Source organism: Scylla paramamosain, chromosome 11 (assembly GCF_035594125.1).
Source record: "Scylla paramamosain isolate STU-SP2022 chromosome 11, ASM3559412v1, whole genome shotgun sequence".
Classification (NCBI taxonomy): Eukaryota; Metazoa; Arthropoda; class Malacostraca; order Decapoda; family Portunidae; genus Scylla; species Scylla paramamosain.
Window position 1 is genome coordinate 20963523 of NC_087161.1, and position 22386 is coordinate 20985908.

General features: G+C 39.0%; 1 protein-coding gene across 1 annotated transcript in view; it reads right to left on the reverse strand.

The window, feature by feature from the left end:
- The window catches only part of LOC135105059 (kinesin-like protein KIF2A), a 103581-nt gene that overhangs the window by 10196 nt on the left and 70999 nt on the right, over positions 1-22386 (reverse strand). The window contains 12 exon segments of the mRNA XM_064012996.1: positions 203-338; positions 9198-9408; positions 11509-11641; positions 12361-12522; positions 12524-12562; positions 13749-13995; positions 14646-14808; positions 14892-14986; positions 15731-15893; positions 19331-19486; positions 19583-19640; positions 21865-21939. Of these exon segments, the coding sequence (XP_063869066.1) occupies positions 203-338; positions 9198-9408; positions 11509-11641; positions 12361-12522; positions 12524-12562; positions 13749-13995; positions 14646-14808; positions 14892-14986; positions 15731-15893; positions 19331-19486; positions 19583-19640; positions 21865-21939 (1638 nt within the window).

The following is a 22386-nucleotide window of genomic DNA, read 5'->3' on the forward strand; positions in this document are numbered from 1 at the left end:
ATCTCAATGTTTCACTGAACACACTGTAGTACTCTCAAACATTTATATGATTTATTTTGAACCTAACAAAGACATATCAATGAGAATGTTTCTCTGAACACACTGTACTACTCTCAAACATTTATATGATCTATTTTGCAAGGACAAGTTTAACATTTCCTTTCAAGGAAGGGAGGTGAAAAGAACAGTGCTAAGGACTCACATTGAGATTAGAGAGTGTAGAGTAGTCCACATTGTTGGTGCCATTTTCTTCTGGTTCCTTCTCTGTAGGGGAAGACTTGTAGTTGTCTTCAGTAGTTGAATCACTCACACCTAACTCCTTGACTCTGTCAGCATACCTGTGGAAATAAGTTTCTTGTCATCTATCACTATTGCACTTAACCTCCACCTTCAGAGAGTATTTACCTGTTGTTAACACAAGTGTTTTTTCATAACTGCTCCTCTACCCCAAAACAGTATCTTAATATCAATAAAATGCCAAAGAACCATAAATTCCCTGATCTTAGCAAAGCAGTTCAAAAGTGATTGGTGTCTGTGTTGCAAATAACTGAGGATAGTAAAACAGACTACCTTTTGGGTACAGCAAGATGATACAACTGTGCATGGCTGGAGAAAAAATCATATCTTCACACTGTATTATTCTGGAAGCAGTGCCATGATTTTATATGTATACTGCACTACCAATACATTTTTTTCTGTTACAGTTTCAGCAGAGATAAACCAGTTCTACTCTCAGCTCTTAATGTGGAGGTGGTTGCAAAACTAATCCTTGCATGTGTATCCATATGCCTTGCCTTGCCTTGACTATGCCCATTTACAGGAACAAACAAAACTTCCTGTCATCTTAACCAAGAGGGACGAACACTGGATATGCCACACAGAACCTTCCAAGATTCTACTAAAGCAAAGGCATAATGTTCTTTTAAATACACTGCCTTGCCTCAATGGATATGGCTTTCCCTTCTTTGGTAAAGATCTGATAGAGAAATTTAAACATCAAAGTTTATCATAACATTGGTAAGGAAGTGCTCCAACTGAGGAAAACATCTGCTCAAACAGGTGCTCAATATTTTAGAGAAACAAGACTGCAAAAAGGAAATTATAAACACAAAACTACAAGCACCTAATAACACACACACCCTTCACTCCAAAATTTTAAAATCATCATGGCGACTCCTACACCAGCCTTGGAGTCCCCATCTGGGGAGGGGACCATAGATGTCCCCAGGTCAGACTGCCTTTCTGTTGACGACCCGAAGTGTCTTGTCACCTCCCTCAACTTTTTCTTCATTAACTTCTGCAACATTCGCAGTCTAAGATCTAATTTTTAATCTGTAGAACACCACCTCTCCTCTTCTAAACCTCATCTTCTTTTCCTCACTGAAACTCAGATGTCTGAGGCAACTGACAGTAGCCCCTTTTCTGTTCCCTCCTACTTTTTCTATCGTCATTTTCGATCCAAAGCTGGATGCTGCGTTTACGTGCGCAATGACTCAACCTGCTCTTGTGCCCACGCTCTTGAATCTTCTGAGTTTTCCACTATCTGGCTATGACTAGAGTCACTCTCAAACTAAATTTATCTGTGCTGTATACCTCTCACCTAACTCCTCTGATTATAAAAAATTCTTTGACTACTTAACTTCCAAAGTGGAGCACAATCTGAGTCTCTTCCCTTTTGCAGAGATCTCCATTCTTGGAGACTTCAATGTTCACCACCAGCTTTGGCTTTCCTCTCCCTTCACTGACCATCCTGGTGAACTAGCCTTCAACTTTGCTATCCTCCACGACCTAGAGCAATTGGTGCAACACCCTACTCGTATTCCTGACCATCTTGGAGATACGCCCAACATTCTTGACCTTTTCCTGACCTCTAATCCTTCTGCTTATGCTGTCACCCTTTCTTCTCTGTTGGGCTCCTCCGATCACAATCTCATATCTGTATCTTGTCCTAACACTCCAATCCCTCCTCAGGATCCCCCTAAGCAAAGGTGCCTCTGGCATTTTGCCTCTGCTAGTTGGGGGGACCTGAGGAGGTATTTTGCTGATTTTCCTTGGAATGATTACTGCTTCCGTGTCAGAGACCAGTCTCTTGTGTGCTGAGCACATAGCAGAGGTAATAGTGTCTGGCATGGAGGTGTACATTCCTCACTCTTTTTCTCGTCCTAAACTTTCTAAACCTTGGTTTAACACAGCTTGTTCTTGTGCTATACATGATGAAGAGGTGGTCCACAAAAGGTATTTAAGCCTTCCATCACCAGAATATCATGCACTTTATATTTCTGCCCGGAACCATACCAAGTCTATTTTCCAACTAGCCAAAAACTCCTTCATTAACAGAAAGTGTCAAAACCTCCCCTTGTGACTTCTGGCATCTAGCCAAAAATATCTCCAATAACTTTGCTTCTTCTTCTTTCCCTCTATTTCAACCAGATGGCACTACTGCTATCACATCTATTTCTAAAGCTGAACTCTTTGCTCAAACCTTTGCTAAAAACTCTACCTTAGACAATTCTGGGCTTCTTCCTCCCTCTCCTCCACCCTCTGACTACTTCATGCCACCTATTAAAATTCTTTGCAATGATGTTTTCCATGCCCTTGCTGGCCTAAACCTTCGGAAGACTTATGGACCTGATGGGGTCCCTCCTATTGTTCTCCGAAACTGTGCCTCCGTGCTTGCACCTTGCCTAGTCAAACTCTTTCAGCTCTGTCTGTCAACATCTACCTTTCCTTCTTGCTGGAAGTTTGCCTACATTCAACCTGTTCCTAAAAAGGGTGACTGTTCTAATCCCTTAAACTACTGCCCTATTGCTTTAATTTCCTGCCTGTCTAAAGTTTTTTAATCTATCCTCAAGAGGAAGATTCTTAAACATTTATCACTTCACAACCTCGAGGACGTGGCCCGAAAAGCTTCTCAGGTGACACTGTTGAGGCGTCTGAGGCACCTCCTTGACTCCGATGGCCTCCTGACCCTGTACAAGGCTCAGGTCAGGCCCATCATGGAGTACACGCCGCTCATGTGGATGTCCAGTGCCCGATGTCATCTCAACTTGCTGGACAAAGTGCAAAGGAGGGCAGGGCGCCTCATCAGTGGCGCCAGACAGACGCAGCTTCGCCGGCAACCATGGCGGCAGGGACAACAGCAGCAGCAGCAGCAGATACAGGAGGATGGGCTGGTGCTGAGGGACACTCTGGATCATCGCCGGAAAGTTGCAGCGCTGACAGTGCTTCATAAGGCGCAGATCCAGAATGTTCCTCACCTAGCAGACCTGAGGGCTACCTGGAGGAGATCTGAGTGCAATACAAGAATGGTATTGAGCAACAATCTCCTCTTGGAGGTGCCAGGGTCTCGCTCCAGCACCCAACAACGGGCCTTCTCCTCCAACACTGTAGTGTGGTGGAACACCCTCACAGCTGTGGTGGACGTACAATGTCTGTCCACACACAAGTGGTTACGCCTTCAGACTCTCAAACCCTCCATAAGAAAGACACAAAAATATGGTCGTGTCTGACCTCCAGTGAACTTAACATATAGATACATATGACCTCTATGGTAAATACTGTATATATATAACCATATCATTTTCTAGTTTATTAATCCATTTATTTGCTTATTATTTATACATTGATTTAATCACTGGTTACATACATATGCCTATCCATCTTAGCAAAATATTAATATTTATTATACCACACACAGTAATGCTTTAAAATAGTTATACACGACAAAAATAACTTTAGCAAAGGCCACAATGAACATGTGTGTTTAATAGTTTAAATAAAAAGAGAGAGAGAGAGAGAGAGAGAGAGAGAGAGAGAGAGAGAGAGAGAGAGAGAGAGAGAGAGAGAGAGAGAGAGAGAGAGAGAGAGAGAGAGAGAGAGAGAGAGAGAGAGAGAGAGAGAGAGAGAGAGAGAGAGAGAGCCGTGCCACAACACCTCACACAACTACACCAAGGTGGCTGCTAGTGAAGTAAAAATAGTGTCGGCAAACTTAAGAGGTTTCCACACCAACTTCGGTGAATTCACGCATAATGTGATTATTAAAAACTGTGCTGACATTGTTTTTGTGTGTGAAACTTTCTTAGATGCTAGTGCGCCAGTGAATTATGCTCCTGTGCGCGGATATTCGGCCTGGCAAAGAAAGGACCGATCGACCCAAGGTGGAGGTGTGGCCTATTGTTACAAAGAAATGCTCAATGTTAAGGTCATTGAACCAGCCAAGCCTGTGCCCAAGGAGCTTGAATTACTAATGTTAAAAGTCACAGACAGAAACGGGAAAGGTTTATTGTGTTGGGTGTTATCGCCCCCCGTCACAGGGCACTTTACTCATTGACTACCCGACAGTGAATATAGACGTAATGATGGTAGCAAGTAAGTGTGAAAATGTGATAATTATTGGTGACTTAAACCAAAACACAGTGCGCGAAGCATTTAACACACTCATGGTTGTGCACGACTTGCACAACTATGTCACCTTTCCCACCCACCGCTCTGGATCATCCCTCAATCCAGTCGTGACCGACCTTCCCTCCGATACCATACAGTATTCTTCCCTAGACTTTGTGGGCACTTCGGACCATGTGGCAGTCCTCACAAGGATTAGTTTCAAGAGGCCGCGTGAGGAGTGCTACACTTGAACACTGTGGAGGTGGGAGAAGACAAATTGGCAGGCTATGCGAGCCTCCCTCAAAACTACTGCCTGGGATGATGTGTTATGTGGAGACAGACCAGCAGGTGGGGCAGTTCACCGAGCTGCTTCACACCCTGCAGGACCGCTGGGTGCCCCACTCCACACCCCAAACCAAGGCATCAGACCAACCCTGGTTTGGGCCAGAATGTCGAGCTGCCTCCAACGCAAAGTACCATGCCTGGCTCGCCTTTAAGAGGCATCCCACAGCCTGGAACAGACAGCGACACAGGGAGGCAACCGACCACATGAGGGCTACTCAAGACTGGGCTTCTAAGCAATGGGTGACAGATCTCAAGAGGAAGCTGCGGGGCGGCCAGGTGGGGTCTTAACGCTGGTGGAGTCTTAAGGAGCAACAAGGTGTGTTTAGGGGGAACACCATTCTTCCCCTCCACCGGGATGATGGCACAATAGCACAGTCTGCCTGAGATAAAGCAAACCTCCTGGCCAAGCACTTCACTGATAAGATGTGTCTCTCCGACCCTAAAAGACCTCCACCCTCACTACCAAACATAGTGAAAGAAAAATTATCATTTGCCACGAGTGAAGTGGAAGTGAAGGCAGTGCTTTCAAAACTTGACGTGACAAAAGCAGTGGGTCCTGATAACGTTAGCCCACGGCTTCTTCGCCAGTGTGATGATGAGCTGGCTCGCCCACTCTCTACGATATTCAACCAGTGCTTATGGACCAGCAGGTGGCCAAGTATCTGGAAAGTGGCGAGTGTTGTGCCAGTACACAAGAAAAATGAAAAAACAGTGGCTAAAAACTATCGTCCAGTGTCCCTGCTGCCGGTGCTCAGCAAGGTGCTCGAGTCCATAGTGGCCTCAAGAGTCACAAACCACCTTGAGAAGCACCACCTACTGTGTGGCTGGCAGTTTGGGTTCAGACCGGGCAGATCGGCCGCTGACCTGCACCTGCTGCTCACCTTGGAGTGGAGTGCTGCTCTGGATGCTGGGAAGGCCACTGCAGTTGTTGCCCTTGACATCGAAGGGGCCTTTGACAAGGTGTGGCATGCAGGTCTCCTTGCAAAGCTCCGTGCAGCAGGTGTGGATGGGCCCCTCTTGTTGCTGTTTGGTGATTACTTGAGAGAGAGGAATCTCAAAGTGGTCACTGATGGCCAGGAGTCTGAACAGCATGCAGTAAGAGCAGGTGTTCCTCAGGGAAGCTGTCTCGGCCCCCTGCTCTGGAACATCTACATAAACGACCTCCTGCACTTAATCCCCAGTGTAAGAGCTTATGCTGATGACCTCACACTGGCTCAGAGCTATAGCTCAGGGGAGGAGACTGACACGGCCGACCACATGAACATCACCCTGAACCGCACTGTGTCGTGGGACAGCAAATGGCAAGTAAAATTTGCCCCAAACAAAACACAAATGTCAGTAATCTCAAGGTTGAGGACGCCCCTCCAACTCAGCCTTGAGGGGCAAGCTATACGGCGGCAAGACGAGATGGATGTACTGGGGGTAACATATGACTCCATGCTGACCTTCAGGCACCACATAGAGCATCTAGCCAGGGAGGCCTCGGGTAAGCAGGCGTCACTCAGGAGGATGTTGTGGCTCCTTGATGACAAAGGCCTGGAGATCTTGTACAAGGCTCAAGTTCGTTCCTCCCTGCAGTACTTGTGCCTTGCTTGGGGAGGAGCAGCGAGCAGGCATCTTTCCCTCCTGGACAGGGTATAGGCTCGGGCAGTGAGGCTCATAAAGGACAGTGGAGCCAGAAATAAGCCAAAGCTCTGCTCCCTTCAACATCGCAGGGATGTAGTGGGCCTTGCTGTGATGTACAAAATACAGCAACAGCGAATTCCACATCTCCAAGCTCTCCGTCATCCCCTGTGGTGGGCACAAGTGACCACCCGGGCTGTCACTTTAATGCCTGCTGAATTATTTCAGCTTACTTGGCACCATTAATGCCAGTACGTCCATCATTATGGTAAACTATGGAACACCTTAATTGCTGCGCAGATAGACTTCAGTAAAATGAATCTGCAGCAATTCAAGGAATGTGTGAACGTCTGGTTGCCATAAGCATCAGAGTAACAATTGTTAGTAACATTTAGAGTTAGGCTTTTAGATAGGAAACACTAAAAATGTTCCCTTTAGCCTGTAAAGTACTACCTTATATGTAAAAATATTTTGTAACATACTCTTTAACTATGTATTGATATGTGTAAAAAGAGAGAGAGAGAGAGAGAGAGAGAGAGAGAGAGAGAGAGAGAGAGAGAGAGAGAGAGAGAGAGAGAGAGAGAGAGAGAGAGAGAGAGAGAGAGAGAGAAGGAGATGTGTGAAACAAGAAAACAAATGGATTATTAAAACAGGATAAATGTTATAAACACAGGCCACTGACAAGGGAACTCTACATTAAATTGGATAACTAAACAAACATGGACACAACATCAAGAGGAAGGCCATAAAACACCTGGCCGAAAGCAGCCTAGGACAAAAGAGGATTAGCAGGGATGTTGTAGTGTAGAGGATAAGATGGAGAGAGCAATAAAGAAAGGAAAGTTGGCCAGGAAGCAATCAAGGCACCAGGAGTAGCCTATGGAAACATACCAACACCTACTTAAGCTCCACCTCCAAATCTATTCCTATGCTCAGACTGGTGACCTGTACAAGTACCAAGCCTGCGGGCAGGTCATGTGTGTAAATTGGAGATGTGAATGGTAATGTAAAATGTTAATGTAAAATGTTATGAAAAATAAAGATAACTTTTTGAGGGAAATAGACAGTCCTGAACAAATTGAACATGGGTAGAATGACATAGGGGAATTTAATAGCAGACAGAGGTTCCAGAGGACCTGACCAGAGCAGGGCCCAAGATGTGTGTAATAACTTTAAAAGTAAGTGAAACTTTAGTGTAATGCAGTCTACAAATCAAGTATCTTATGAGAAGGAAGAATAATTGTAGGATATTTCTATACCATTTTATGTTCTTATGTTTTGTATAGTATAGGTTTATATGTTGTACAAATATCAAACACGGAATATTAATCCATACAGTGTTGTTTGTGCATTGTCAGAAATAAGGGTCTTGCATTTTTTTTGTATGTTTTTTATTTACCCTGTAAAATGAGAATAATAACAAATAATTTCAGATATATATTATTCCCATGCTATGAAAGGAAGTGTGGCTAGCACATAATTTTCATTCTTGGATTTTTTCCCTTCTCAGAGCTCAAAATATCAGACTTGGGATGTGTAATTTTATTTTTATATTTTTTAAAGCTTTTATTCTCACCTTTACAAACACTTTCCACAACCCTATGGTGTGTGTAATAAATAAGTACTTCTTTACATTACCAAATACCTATAAATAAACAAGAATTGTACCTTCAAGAAAATGGTTGGATGTGCATCTGGCAACACCCCATGTCTCAAGGCTGTGGCTACTACACCTGCAATTCTCAAAGAATAGAATATACTATGAACTTTATGACTTACAGTTTTTCTTTCTGATTACTCTGAAATTCCTATTTCTTATGCCTTACTGATTATAGAAGTAATTTCTTAGGAGAAAGTAACTTACTTTTTTATATGATGATTTTTTTGGGAACACCGCAGCCCACCCTGTGTAGCCAACACAGCTACATTTATGACCAAAATCTTTATCCTTCTCCAATACCATAGCTTTCAATTTCATTTCATTGCTTTGATATTATATGCATGTTGACAGAGGTATCGAAAAAAAACAAGATAATCCCCAAATATGGCTCAGTTCCTATGGAAGTATTCAGCCTATATAACTCCAAAGCTAGGTATGTATATGAAATCATTCACTCCTGACTCGTCAAAATATTCTTTTGTTACTGTCAGTGACAGGTCTTATACATAAAAATAAAACTGAAGGCCATAATGTGGCTCAAAAATGAAATCATATTTATAAGTACTAAACACTTCCCCAGAAGGTATGTATATATATATGCACTAAACACTGTATGGATTAACTATGTGAACTGATATGATGCTAAAATAATGCACCTTTTTCTAATCGAACATTAATGGCAATGACTGACATTATGTTTATAAATTTGATGTTTTCTATATATCATGGTGAATTAGCAAGTTAATCATTGAATATTGAATGTTTGAAGAGATATAAAGTGATATCAAGTAACTATGATGTGGACGAGTAATAGCTTTCATGGTGATTTGTAAGAAATATAAACACTATCAATAAATTAAAGATTTTAAAAAAATGTAGCAAGTTTCCAGTAGCCAAATCCATGAAGTATCTCAGTCACAACACAAACAGTTATATTTGAATGAATAATTGTTTAATATGTATTGCAACAGACCTGCAAATGCCACATGGGCTCATACTATGGATATGTAAACTAAACTATATGAAACAGTATTCAAAAATTTTTCAATGTGTTTTCATAAATCTGTGTATATATATATTTCTTACTGGAATCTCCCCTTAAAATACAGCATTTACTCTACTTGTAGGTACAACCCTTGGTGAGCTGACATTAGGGAAAGCGGTAAGCTTCTTGCTCAAAACTTACCTGAGGGTATTAAGGGTGTGTTCGCAGCAGCCCATGCCTGGGGAGATCATGGCAATCATACAAGTCTTGCTCTTATCTCCGATGAAAGAGTCTCGCAACACCTGAGTCAACTTGGAAGCTCGGAATGGAAGATGAGCCCCTTTACGCCCCAGAGCACGGATGCATTCCTTCAGGGCCAGCAGTGATTTGTTGATTTCTGCTCCTTCCATTCCTGCAAAAAAAAAAAAAAAAAAAAAAAAAAAAAAAAAAAAAAAAAATATATATATATATATATATATATATATATATATATATATATATATATCTATATATATATATATCTATATATATATATATCTATATATATATATATCTATATATATATATATCTATATATATATATATATATATATATATATATATATATATATATATATATATATATATATATATATATATATATATATATATATATATATGTATATATAACAATGATGCAAATCACAATGATGAAAGTCTTACAATTTTCCAGCCAGGATTCTTAACATGCATTCCAAAGTTAAAGACTTACTTTAATGAATGTACATAGATACAGACTATAAAATGAGGTGCACTAAACAAGACTGTCTACATTTATAGCACAGCAGAAATGGTATAGTTAAGAATGTTAAGAATTAACTTATCTACATAGAAGTGCTGAATTTCAACAGACAGCTTGAAAAGTTCCCCATCAATTGATTACAAGCACTTAAGGATATAAACACAACAGCTGGACTGATCTTTTATAGAGGTCTAGGGATAAATAAATTCCAGCATGTGGCTCTGGCTAACATGTCACAACTGAAATTTCTCAAACTATTTCCTTCCTTGTGTTATGACATCAATGACATCAGAAAATAAAGCACAAAGACCAGACTTTTTCCTCATTCTGATGTAGGTATGGGTATGAAAGATTTTGCTCAGAACATGGCTATCACATTTTCAGGTCTCTATGGTGTTTTATGCATTCTAATGAGATCAATGGCAATGTCAGTCACATACAGTAACCCCTCGATTTTTGCATTGATTCCTAAATTCTTATAATCTCAACTTTCACACATTGTTTCCTCGAGTTTCACACTTTTGTTGCATGCGAGTCACACATTCCTACCACTGCTGTCACAGACAGCAAAAATAAATACACACATGCTATGTACTGTATATACATTTCTGTGTACAGTTCATATATCCAAGCATACAAATTTCTTGTGGATAAACCACTTGTTAGCCACAACACTATAGTCATGGTGGATTGCATACAAGAGACAGGGAAGAGGAAGCCCAGCTACAGTGCCACTGCATTGTGGAGGAGAAAAAAAAAAAAAAAAAAAAAAAAACCATACATGGTGTCTCGCTACTGTGGCAGATGTGATGACGCTACACTGTTGAATCACTCTGGATGTAAGGGCAAAATATGCACTCACAGTTTTAGATGTGATGGCACTGCACTGCTGTACAACCAGATGTGAGCACAAAAAAACAAACAATTTTAGATATGATGGCTATGTAGTACCACCACACTGCTAGATGTGAGGACAACACACACACACACACACACACACACACACACACACACACACACACACACACACAGTTTTAGATGTAATGGCTATGCACTGCTGCACCGCTAGATGAGAGGACTAAACACACACACACACACACACACACACACACACACACACACACACATTTTCAGATGCAATGGCACTGCACTGCTGCATCACTCTGGATGTAAGGACAAAACACAGTTTTACATGCCATGGTGCTGCACTGCCACACCGATGAATCATGCTTTGAATGAGAGGATCAAACACACACTCACTCACAGAGATCTAGGCCATGCAGCTGGAACGAATAAGCATCTTTACAGTGTTCTCAATACCCTGAGTTTTGTAATCCTCAAGTTTAGTGCTATGCCTTCAGAAGAAAGTGATGGATCCTGTAACCTTGGATCCTTGTAACCTCAAGTTAAAAAATAATACTATGAGGAATCCATGATGTCGCTGTATTACCTACATAATGGACCTACAGTGATTAGCATATGTTTTACTGGTTTCTTATGAACAAGCCATGATATCTACAACTGGTGGTACAAACATGGTCATGTGGCACCACATAAAATCAGCTTAAATTGCAAGATAAATAAAAACTTAATATAAAATTATCTTACTTAAAGGATGCTTACAACTAAATTCATGAAAGCCATATGCTTTATGGAAAAGGCCAGCCTTCCACTATAATAAGAGCTTCATTCTAATTTCTACAAAGAGGACAAGCTTCAATGTTGTCTTACGGGTCTGTCTGTTGGCGCTGGAAGTGTCTGCTCCTCTCTCGTTGCCAGCCAAGTCGATGAGAGAGAATTTTCCATGCAGTTTGTATGCCTTGTCACCCTGCTTTTCTATTCTATCCAAATTTCTCAGAATAATCTGAAAGGAGGTATTTTGCCTTCTTTACTATAACCATTATACTGAAATAACTTTGCTAGTTGTGGTGAAAGGTAATGTGTGGTCACAGTAAGTAAAATAGTGCCCAAAATTAAATAATGCTATAGAAATTCTGCAAGCAAAGAATTGGTCTGTGGGGAAAACTACTTGCACTGAAAAAGTGAACGGGCTATATAAAGAGTTAATAAATAGAATGATTAGGAAACCCCTCCTCTGCATTTTTAATACTTCTCTGGAGCAGGATGTGACATCTTATTCTGTCTACCTACTTTGGAGGAAATCTCAGGGTGACAGTAAAGCAAACCACTGAGATAATCAATCATGAGTCAGGAAAGAACTAAATGGTCAGCTGGGGACAGAACTGTGGAACAGGTATTATACATTATTATTACAAAACAGAGGAAATGATCCCTGATTCTATGAAGTAATTTCTTGGTGGATTGAGAGAGAGAGAGAGAGAGAGAGAGAGAGAGAGGAGAGAGAGGAGAGAGAGAGAGAGAGAGAGAGAGAGAGAGAGCGAGAGAGAGAGAGAGAGAGAGAGAGAGAGAGAGAGAGAGAGAGAGAGAGAGAGAGAGAGAGAGAGAGAGAGAGAGAAGGGGGGGGGAGAGGAAGAGGGGGGACATCCAATATAGGCTGCACAAATGAATGCAAGACTACCATGACAAGATGAACCCTCAGTGCTGTGCCTGTCTTAGGCTCACCTGGAAGACAGCGTGGGAGCGTGAAGACTGGTTGTTAGCAGCAGTCTGGCCAGAGGTACGCACTTGGGAGCCAAGGCTGATGAGGCGCAGAACATCCTCTACACTTTCACATGCTCTCTCTTGTAAACCCACCACCTGCACCACATTCTTTCCATCTTCTAACGACCCGCAGCTTTGCTTTGTTGTTGAGCAAATCAAACACCTGGGGAGAGAGAGAGAGAGAGAGAGAGAGAGAGAGAGAGAGAGAGAGAGAGAGAGAGAGAGAGAGAGAGAGAGAGAGAGAGAGAGAGAGAGAGAGAGAGAGAGAGAGAGAGAGAGAGAGAGAGAGAGAGAGAGAGAGAGAAACTGTTATTTGTTTCCTTATAGGTAGACCAATTTAAGTATGTTACACATATTGGTTTCTTCTAAGTTATAGGTTCAAATTTAATTTATATAATTGATTTATTTGATTCCTGAGTTCTACATCAGACAGCTTTGAGAGAGAGAGAGAGAGAGAGAGAGAGAGAGAGAGAGAGAGAGAGAGAGAGAGAGAGAGAGAGAGAGAGAGAGAGAGAGAGAGAGAGAGAGAGAGAGAGAGAGAGAGAGAGAGAGACTTAGCCCACTAATTTTTTTTTTAAAGAATAATGAAGTAATGCTTTCCTTTTTCTGATATATCAGTATAACTGAAATATCTTTGCCTAGCAAACTTTACTTTTCATTTCAAAATGTTTCACATGCTTCACCTAATTTTATTACATATGGCCCAACCATTACTTCAATATGTGTATTTTCTCATCTTCTTAAACACTCGCTAATTTCAAAATCTCTGAATAAAATTACAAATTTACATATAAAATATATAAGGTATTTCCTATATATATGAAACCTTTAACATCTGTATCTTAAAGGCTGATCAAAATTTCACTACCAAAAAACACTATTAAGTCTATCTTACATGAGCAGAGAAAAATATAGATTATTAGGAAGATTAATCTGAAAATTTACTAAAGAGAGGTTTCTGTTCCACACTCAGTATTAAACATTTACCAATCTGCAGAATTTACTATGCTATAATTTATATGGGATTGCTGTTTTACAGCATATTACAACTGCACAGTGATTTGACAGGTTTTACAGATGCCTTTTCTTGACTCAACTCTCCCATTAAAATAAAGATAGAGGAACACCATTTTTGCATGGAACATTTCTGGTCTTACAGAATATGTCTAAAACCTAACTGAAGAGGTAACCTCTACAATCATGTTCCTATCTAATCTCTGACAGTTTAATACAGATTACAAAATGCAGAAAGATCTACCCACACAATTGCCACCTACTAGGATCTCTATGCTAACCACTGCACAAACAGTCTGGGAAAAATTTGCACTATTGATTTGTATTTAACTCACCTTACCACCATAAATTTCAAAAAAGCTTGCTGATACTTGAAGGTTAAGATTTCTATACTTAGGATTTTTTGTGTATATGAATACATCTTTGGCCACCATTGCATAAATTCCTTTCGCACAATCTTGATTCTTTCCTTGGAAGTCACCACCCATAGTGTGAGTCTTGCCAGAACCTGTCTGACCATAGGCAAAGCATGTTGCCATGCCACCTTCAAAGATGGTCTGAACTAAAGGTCTTGCAGTATATCTGCAACAAGAAAGACAGTAGTAAATCAAATATATAACACCTACTTAATCATAAGGGAATTCAGAAAACACACACACACACACACACACACACACACACACACACACACACACACACACAAACAAACAAACCAACAAACAAACAAACAAATGAAATGAAATGAAATAAATAAATAAATATTAAATAAATAAATAACTAAAATGAATAAATAACTAAAATAACTAAAATAAATAAAATGAAATAAAACAAAACTAAACTACTTTTAACAAAGGAAAAGAAAACAAAAGAAAACAAAAGAAAACAAAATAAATAATATACACACACACACACACACACACATATATATATATATATATATATATATATATATATATATATATATATATATATATATATATATATATATATATATATATATATATATATATATATATATATATATAATAAATAAATAGATAAATGAAAATAATAAAAAAATAAAAAAGTAAAATAAATAAAAAAAAAAAATAAATAAAATAAAATAAAACAAAACTAAATGAATAAATATAAAAAAATAAAATAAAATAAAAATAACCATTAATACACATTAAATGGCAGCAATTTTAGTGCATCAGCAGTCAAAACATAGAGAGCAAAGAAATAACACTCACTTGTAAACAAGTTCGTTGTTACAGGTTTCATCAAAGGCATAATCAAATCGGAAGTTCTGGTTCTCCAGGTATTTGGTAAGGTCAACTTTGGTGCGTGGTTCATGAACATACAGAGTGTTCCTCTTTGGGATGGTGATCACATCCACTTCTCGTTTACTGTTTTCTGCAAGAATAGTAAAAACATGAAGTGTATACAAATCTTAAAATTATATGAGCAATGTAATTAATTTGGGAACATTTACCTACCTTTTTTATTTAAAGGTCTTTTTCTGACAGCAACAGTAATTTGGTGTTCTTCTAATGGGTCCCCATCCCTCAGTGTGCGGAATTCAAGTTGTGATCTGTATGTGGAGAACAAAAGTACATTTTTTCAGTCCTCATGAACTGACAGTCTCATAAACACAGTAACAAAAGACTTCAAATAACAGTATGTATTCCTAAATGCAAAAGGAAGGAACGATTATTACTATTGCAGTTGTTTGAGAAAGCAACTACCAGCTTATTTACTTATTTTCTTTTTGTTTGTATTTTGTGAGATGCCCAGCTTTGGAAACAGTAAGACACTTACCTAAAGGCAGGATCAACTTGCCATGATAGGATTGAATCCCATCAGGACCATCAAGGTAAGATACCTTACTTATCAGGCTATAAGTGATCATCAAGACCTAAGTGATTTTCCTCTGGCTTTGATTTCTCCTCTATTTGAATCAACTTTTGGTTTTTTTAAATTTCCCTGACTGGAAAAGGCTATTCAGTTGTCTCCAGTAGTGTGACCAAGCTATTCTCAGTTTGCTTATATAAATCTCTTCTGTAGTGTAACTACTACTACTACTTTATGCAAAAAAAGGGCTGAACCCTTTCCCAGCCTGCAAGTTTCACAAGCCACAAACCATAATTGAAATTCATAGTACATATGATTCTTGCATTCCCGGCCTTCTTATTTCTCTTTCCCCCTCCTTTTATATTTTTATAGATTTTCTCAAGAAAGCAATGACCAAAGATCTCCTTTTTGCTTTCTTTTCCTAGTCCTGATCAACCAACACTCACCTACATATCACACAAGAGGTCTTGCTTTTCTCTCTCACCTGAACTCTCTGATCATGTTAAGGAATTCCCACTGAGGGTTGCCAGGATCAAGATTCATGAGTGCCTCTTTCTCCTCTTTCTTTTCTGCCTGCTGCTTCCTCCTCTCCTCTCTCTTCTTTTGGATGCGGTCCACCTCCTTTACTACGTTACTGCGCCGGCGGGCTGCGGGCGGTATGGCTGGGGGGTTAGTGAGGGTTCCAGTGTAAACAGGTGGTCAGGACTCCCAGGCAACGTAAAACACATCACAGCCTTTAAGAAGTGCCCCCTTGTCAGAAGCATCATAGAAGTTAGGTGATAGTCTAAGGCTATGATAAGACACTAATATCTCCACAAGTCAGCATAACAGGGGCTAAGCCTTTGCTGACTTATTGGAATTATAATTTAAATGAAATATCACTAGAAACCTTTGGAAACCATTCCTCAGGCTCTTCCATTTCATCCCCTTCTTCCTCCATCCCTTCCTATTGCACCTTGCTCTGAGTATATGACACTAAGGACTGCTGCTTCTTGTTCTGGTTGAAGGTTGGCAAGTTTAGCCTTTTGCAATGGCACATCCCTGATGCAGTCTGATCTGCCCTTTTTTTCTCTCAACCTGCAACAGCTCAGTTCAAGAGAAAGGCAGTGGACTGATAGCAAGGATAAGGGAAGAGATGAAAACCAGAGGAAACAAGTAGATTAATTACAAAGATCATACATAGAACATGAAGATTGGATCATTGATGAACTCCTTTTTGACAACAATAACACTGAAATAAAAGAAATGCCACATAGTTTTGGAAGAAAAGAGAGAAAAGAAAAAGAAAAATCAAGTGATATTTCCATGAAACATAAAAGATCACATTCAGTAAACAAGACTGCACAAAGGAGTTGCTCCTGCAAAGGCTGAACTTCCCAGCCTTCAACTAAAACCAACAACTCTTATAAGTGCCATATCCTCACAGCAAGTTGCAACAATTATAACTGTGTAGGTACACTTTGTGTGTAATTTCTGACTTACTGAATACTGACTCATGAGACTTTTAGTGTACACTAAAATTTATCCATTTTCAATTAGGATACTATTAATCCAACTCTTTAAGACTTCAAAGTACTAATCACTTGGATATTTTAATTTATCTATTTATCTTGCACACCTGACTTGAAAAAGGTGGGGTGGCACGAAGAAAAAATAGGAGATAGGAATCCAATTCATAGAATAAAATAAAAAAAAAAAAAAAAAAAAAAAAAAAAAAATCCAATTCATAGAATAAAAAAAAAAAAAAAAAAAAAAAAAAAAAAAAAAAATCCAATTCATAGAAAAAAAGATGCATTATGTATGGTATTTGTATTCATCATTTAATGGTTTCAGTCAATTGACTCCTTAAAGATAAGTCAAGAACACACAATAGGTTGACCATCACTATTCCAATTCCATCACAAATTCAGCACTAATTTCCTGGGTTGCCATACCAACTTGCCACCACTAGTATTTGTTGGACAGATGATAAAATGTATTAAAAGTTTTTAAGAGACAGGGAAAAGAAAAGGACTGAGGAAACAGAGTAATAGTGAAACAGAAGCAGTACAAGAATAACAGAAGCAAGGAGTGGATGACCTAAGAAGCATTACAAAGTGAAACAGGTCACAAGAACAAGGTACTTGCTGGATAATCTGCTGGCATCACTTCCAAGCACAGGGAAGCCATTCCATTTTTTTTTTTCATTTATTATTAATCCTGCTAATTTTACTTCCTGCCATAACACCAGTGAAAAAATTGACAAAAAAAAAAAAAAAAAAAAAAAAACGAGTGGTGTCTGTGTGAAGCTTGTGTGAATTATACAGCAATAGTATCAGTACAGCCCCACTTATTAATCAACTTGTACTGATTTACAGGGTATTTTAAAAGGTAAGATGAATCCCCCCCACCCCCGGTCTAGTTTTTCCCTAGTCTGTCAGGGCTGAAATGGTGCTTCCTGATGAAGGACTTTTGGATCTGGCATTTGGGAACCGTTACCCCGAGTGAATGCCCTTCCTACCCTCGAACTGTAGCCAGGATTCAAACCCATGTGCCTGATGACCACTTGGCCCCCAAAGCGTGCACAGTACCACTGTACCACGGCAGCTCCCCGTTAACCCCCACAGTGTTTAGAGTGCGCACGAACGCACATGCACCCCACCCCCAACACACACACACACACACACACACACACACTGCGTAGTGTAGTGGTTAGCATGTTTGTCTAACAAAAAAAAAAAAAAAAAAAAAAAAAAAAAAAAAAAAAGGCCCAGGTTCAACTCCCAGGTGTGGTGAGGCAAACGGGCAAGCCTCTTAATGCATAGACCCTGTTCATCTAGCAGCATCCTATGGGATGTAACCCGAGAGGTTGTGATCTTGCTGTCCTGGTGTGTGCGTAAGTGATCTCCGTCCTACTCAAAGATTGGTCACTATGAGCTCTGAGCTCTTTCCACAGGGTAACAGCTGGCTGGGTGACAAGCAGACAACTGTATGTGAATCACACACACACACACGCACACACACACACAGATAAACATGTTCCTCTTAGGGAAGTGTTTAGTACATATATATACAATTTAGTTTTTGAGCGATTTTATGGCCATCAATTTTGTATGTTAAGATTTGTCACTAACAGTAACAAAGAATATTTTGACAAATCAGGAGTCAAGGTTTTCATATCCATACCTATCCTTTGAGCTCAAAGTTATTATGGACTGAATACTTTTGTAGGAACTGAAACATATGTGTGTGTGTGTGTGTGTATATATATATATATATATATATATATATATATATATATATATATATATATATATATATATATATATATATATATATATATATATATATATATATATATATATATATAAACATCAAAGCAATAAATTGAAATTAAAAGCTACAATAATGGAAAGGGATACATTTTTTGTTATACATGTTTTAGTGTGGAGTTGGCTACACAGGGCAGGCTGCTGTATTTCCCCAAAAAATCATCAGATAGAAATGTAAGTTAATTTCTCCTTGGAAGTTATTTCCATAATCAGTAAGGTATAAGAAGTGTGGAACAAAATTTCAGAGTAATTGGAAAGGAAAACAGAAAGTTCTAAAATTAATGTTTTGTTGAACATACAATTCTTGTTTATTTATAGGTATTTGTAATGTAAAGAAGTACTTATTTATTACACACACTGTAGGGTTGTGGAAAGTGTATGTAAAGATGAGAATAAAGCTTTAAAAAAATATAAATATAAAATCATGTAGCCCTAGTCTGATATTGCAAGATTTGAAAAGGGAAAAGTTCCAAAAACTAGAATTGTATGGTAGCCACACTTCCATTTATGGCATGGGAATAATATACATATCAAATGTTATTTTTTCTCATTTTATGGGATAAATAAAAAACATATGAAAAAGTGTAATCTGACGTGATCCCTATCTCTAAGAAAGCACGACACTCTAGGGATTAACTGTTGGGTTAGGTGTATTCCTACCAAACCTCTCTGTAATCCAGCAAAATCAATAATCTGGCACTGTACAGTTCCCAATATTGCTGGATTAGAGATGAAGGACCTGTACTACTACTCTTGCCTGAAAGACCACTCACAGGCAGCAACAGATGAGCCTTTGCTAACAGTGGATGTGGAGATGTTTTCTGTTGATCGGGCCTGGGACTGCCCAATTTTGTTTTGTAAATTTGAACGTATTTCTCCATTCTGAGGGGTTGGCTTGACCAAGTAGCTGGGTCGAGGTCTAGAAGCATCTGAAAAATTATTCTATGTTACACTGATATACTAATATAAAAACTTTCACTGTTTTGATAATATTAATTCTTCTGAATTGTGAAGTGTATGCCCACCTTTGCTCCTAGTTGCTGGAGTGGCTGCTGACTGGGAGACCTGTGACTGCCGGGTGTACTGTGGGGATAGGGGGACAGGGAAGACATTAGTACACAATCACACACATTATACAATTATACCAAGATAACAAGGAGTATTTTTGTGAATATGATTAGATAATATCTACCAGTATCCAGTGATGAATCCACTGTCAATGATGCAAAAATCATGTACACCAAACTGTTTGGTGTAAACAGAGGAACAAGATATTCATTCAGTATCATACCAGTTTATAATATTGTCAAATGTTAGTATTGTTAGTCATGCACAAGACATTTAGGTCATTACACTGTAGAATACACTACTATTACTTTAATTTAAATTTACAAATAAGACAAAAAACACCCAAGCTAGTAAGAGTATAACCTGACATACTAATACACATTTACTTCCTAGTGGCAGCAACAGCACAGCCTGTCACAAGGAATCACAAGACAGATCACCTCTCATTATACAGTCAAATATCATGACTGCTCCACAATCCACCACTAAGAGTCAATTGCAAATAGTACATTCATTTTATAAGATCATAGAAAGTGCATGACTGACAGGCTCAAGAAATAACTGGATTAAACATTTTAGGACATCTACATCCTACTAATTATGACTATGTGGAACTATAATGTGTTGTGGCATTCACACTATGATGGGCAGGGCAACACACTACCCTAGGAGAACACTCATCACCTTTCAGTGATCAATACATTCACCATATAACCTGTTTCCTGCAACAACAAATCTACATTAAATATATAAAAGGCTCAGCTCCATATCAACATATTTCCTTATTTTAAAAGCTTCAGTCAGGTTTCAGCCAGCCTTGCCACCAAAGCTGAGTATGCACTGCTGAGGCTTGTGCACATTGACACTATTGATTCTGTAAAATTGCATCCACAAAAATCAAGTAATCCAATGAAACCTTGAAATAACAGACTTAAGCAACGTGCCTCAAAACTAATTCCATGGCAGGATTGAACAAGCTACAGAAAGTAAATAACTAGGTAAGTATGAATTTCCTACCACAAACTGAAACTTGGAATGGATCCTCAAGCATTCTGCTGTCAACTCTTCACAATACTGCAAGACACTGTTGCTTGTGAGTATAGCTACAGGATACTGGGTTCCAAGATTGCCCCAGATGTCCCTGATCAGGTAATGTTCCTAACAATCCTAGGCAGCAGTGGGTATTTACTTCAACCTTGCTCACCACTACTTACATGCCATGGCACTACACTATTAGAGTAGCATTGACAGTCACGATATAACAACTTTGGTTACTTGACAGGAACAGTTCTCTGGAGGTGATTTTTTTTACACAATATATGTGGTACTTCAAATACTTCAGGGCTTCACTTTATCTCATGCTTTGGAACACTAAAAAAAATGTATATAGTAGTAAAATGAGTAGTTGTAGTATATCTTAGTAATGGGCAACAATAATAATAGTAATAATAATAATAATAATAATAATCATAATAATAATAATAATAATAATAATAATAATAATAATAATAATAACAACAACAACAACAACAACAACAAGAATAATAATAATATCCTGACATGCCTGTACATTTTACAAGCCTTTCTGTATAAAATGTAGTTCTGATAACAAACAAGCGGAACAATGGGTGTAATGGTGGTTGTGGGTGGAGTGAAGAATAGGTGTGGGTGGGATGGGCTTGGGGATGGACAGGCAGTACTGATCAGCACTGATCAGAGACAGGAACAGGGAAATGTGTGTACTTCTAGACACCTCAGACTCACTGGCCAGGCACACTCCCAAAACACTACTCTGGGCTCACTTGATACACATCCAAACATGAACATCTGAGGGACAAATGAGTCCATGTATGGCAATGGCAAATTCTACTTAATAAGCAAGTCTTGCATTCATCCTTATATGGGATATGGCAATTTTCTACCTGTAGATCTTTCTGAAGACCACATGATTATAGTAAGATAACAACAAGCTTCAGGCCCATAAATATTTTTTACCATTTTCAGTTGTTTCTAATCATTAAATTACATACCTCATGTCAGTTTCAACATCAACACATTTTAAATTCCTATATTCTCTTAATGGACTGGTGCTGTGATAGGTGAGGCAAGAAGTCTGAGGCCACAAAACTGAGGGTGACGTTGTGAAGTGAAAATTGGTATACCAGGGACCATGACAAGGGACAGAACACATTGAGGACTGACATAGAATACAGTAACTGTAGTGTGAGTGTTTACTTACAGCTTCATCATCATCATCATCATCATCATCATCATCATCATCATCATCATCATCATCCACATCACCATCATCATCCTGGGAACGCATGGAGGTGGGGGGAGAGGGACTTGGTGCATTAAGAGGGTCATCGAGGGTTAGTAATTATACGCTACACTCTTACTTGTAAGCCAATAAAGAAATGCGCACTAAAAATGTTTGTATGATGACAGCTGTATTATTAACTGTAAACTGGAAACCTAGTCACAATGATTTTTGATAAAGAAACATCAAGTCTGCCAATTGGCCTGTTGTAATGCAGGAATGGAGGACAAATCAGTCAAGAATAACTATATGCTGTGAAACAGGAATACCCCCTGTGCTACACAGATGAAACATATCAAATATTTGTAATTTTGTATTGAAAATTTAAAAATCTTGCCAAGCTAGGGAGAATGGGGTCAATATTCAGAACATTCATGAATTTAATCTGATATTTTCCCCTAAACTGACATCCAGTAGAGTTGCACATAAAAGGCAAGCAGG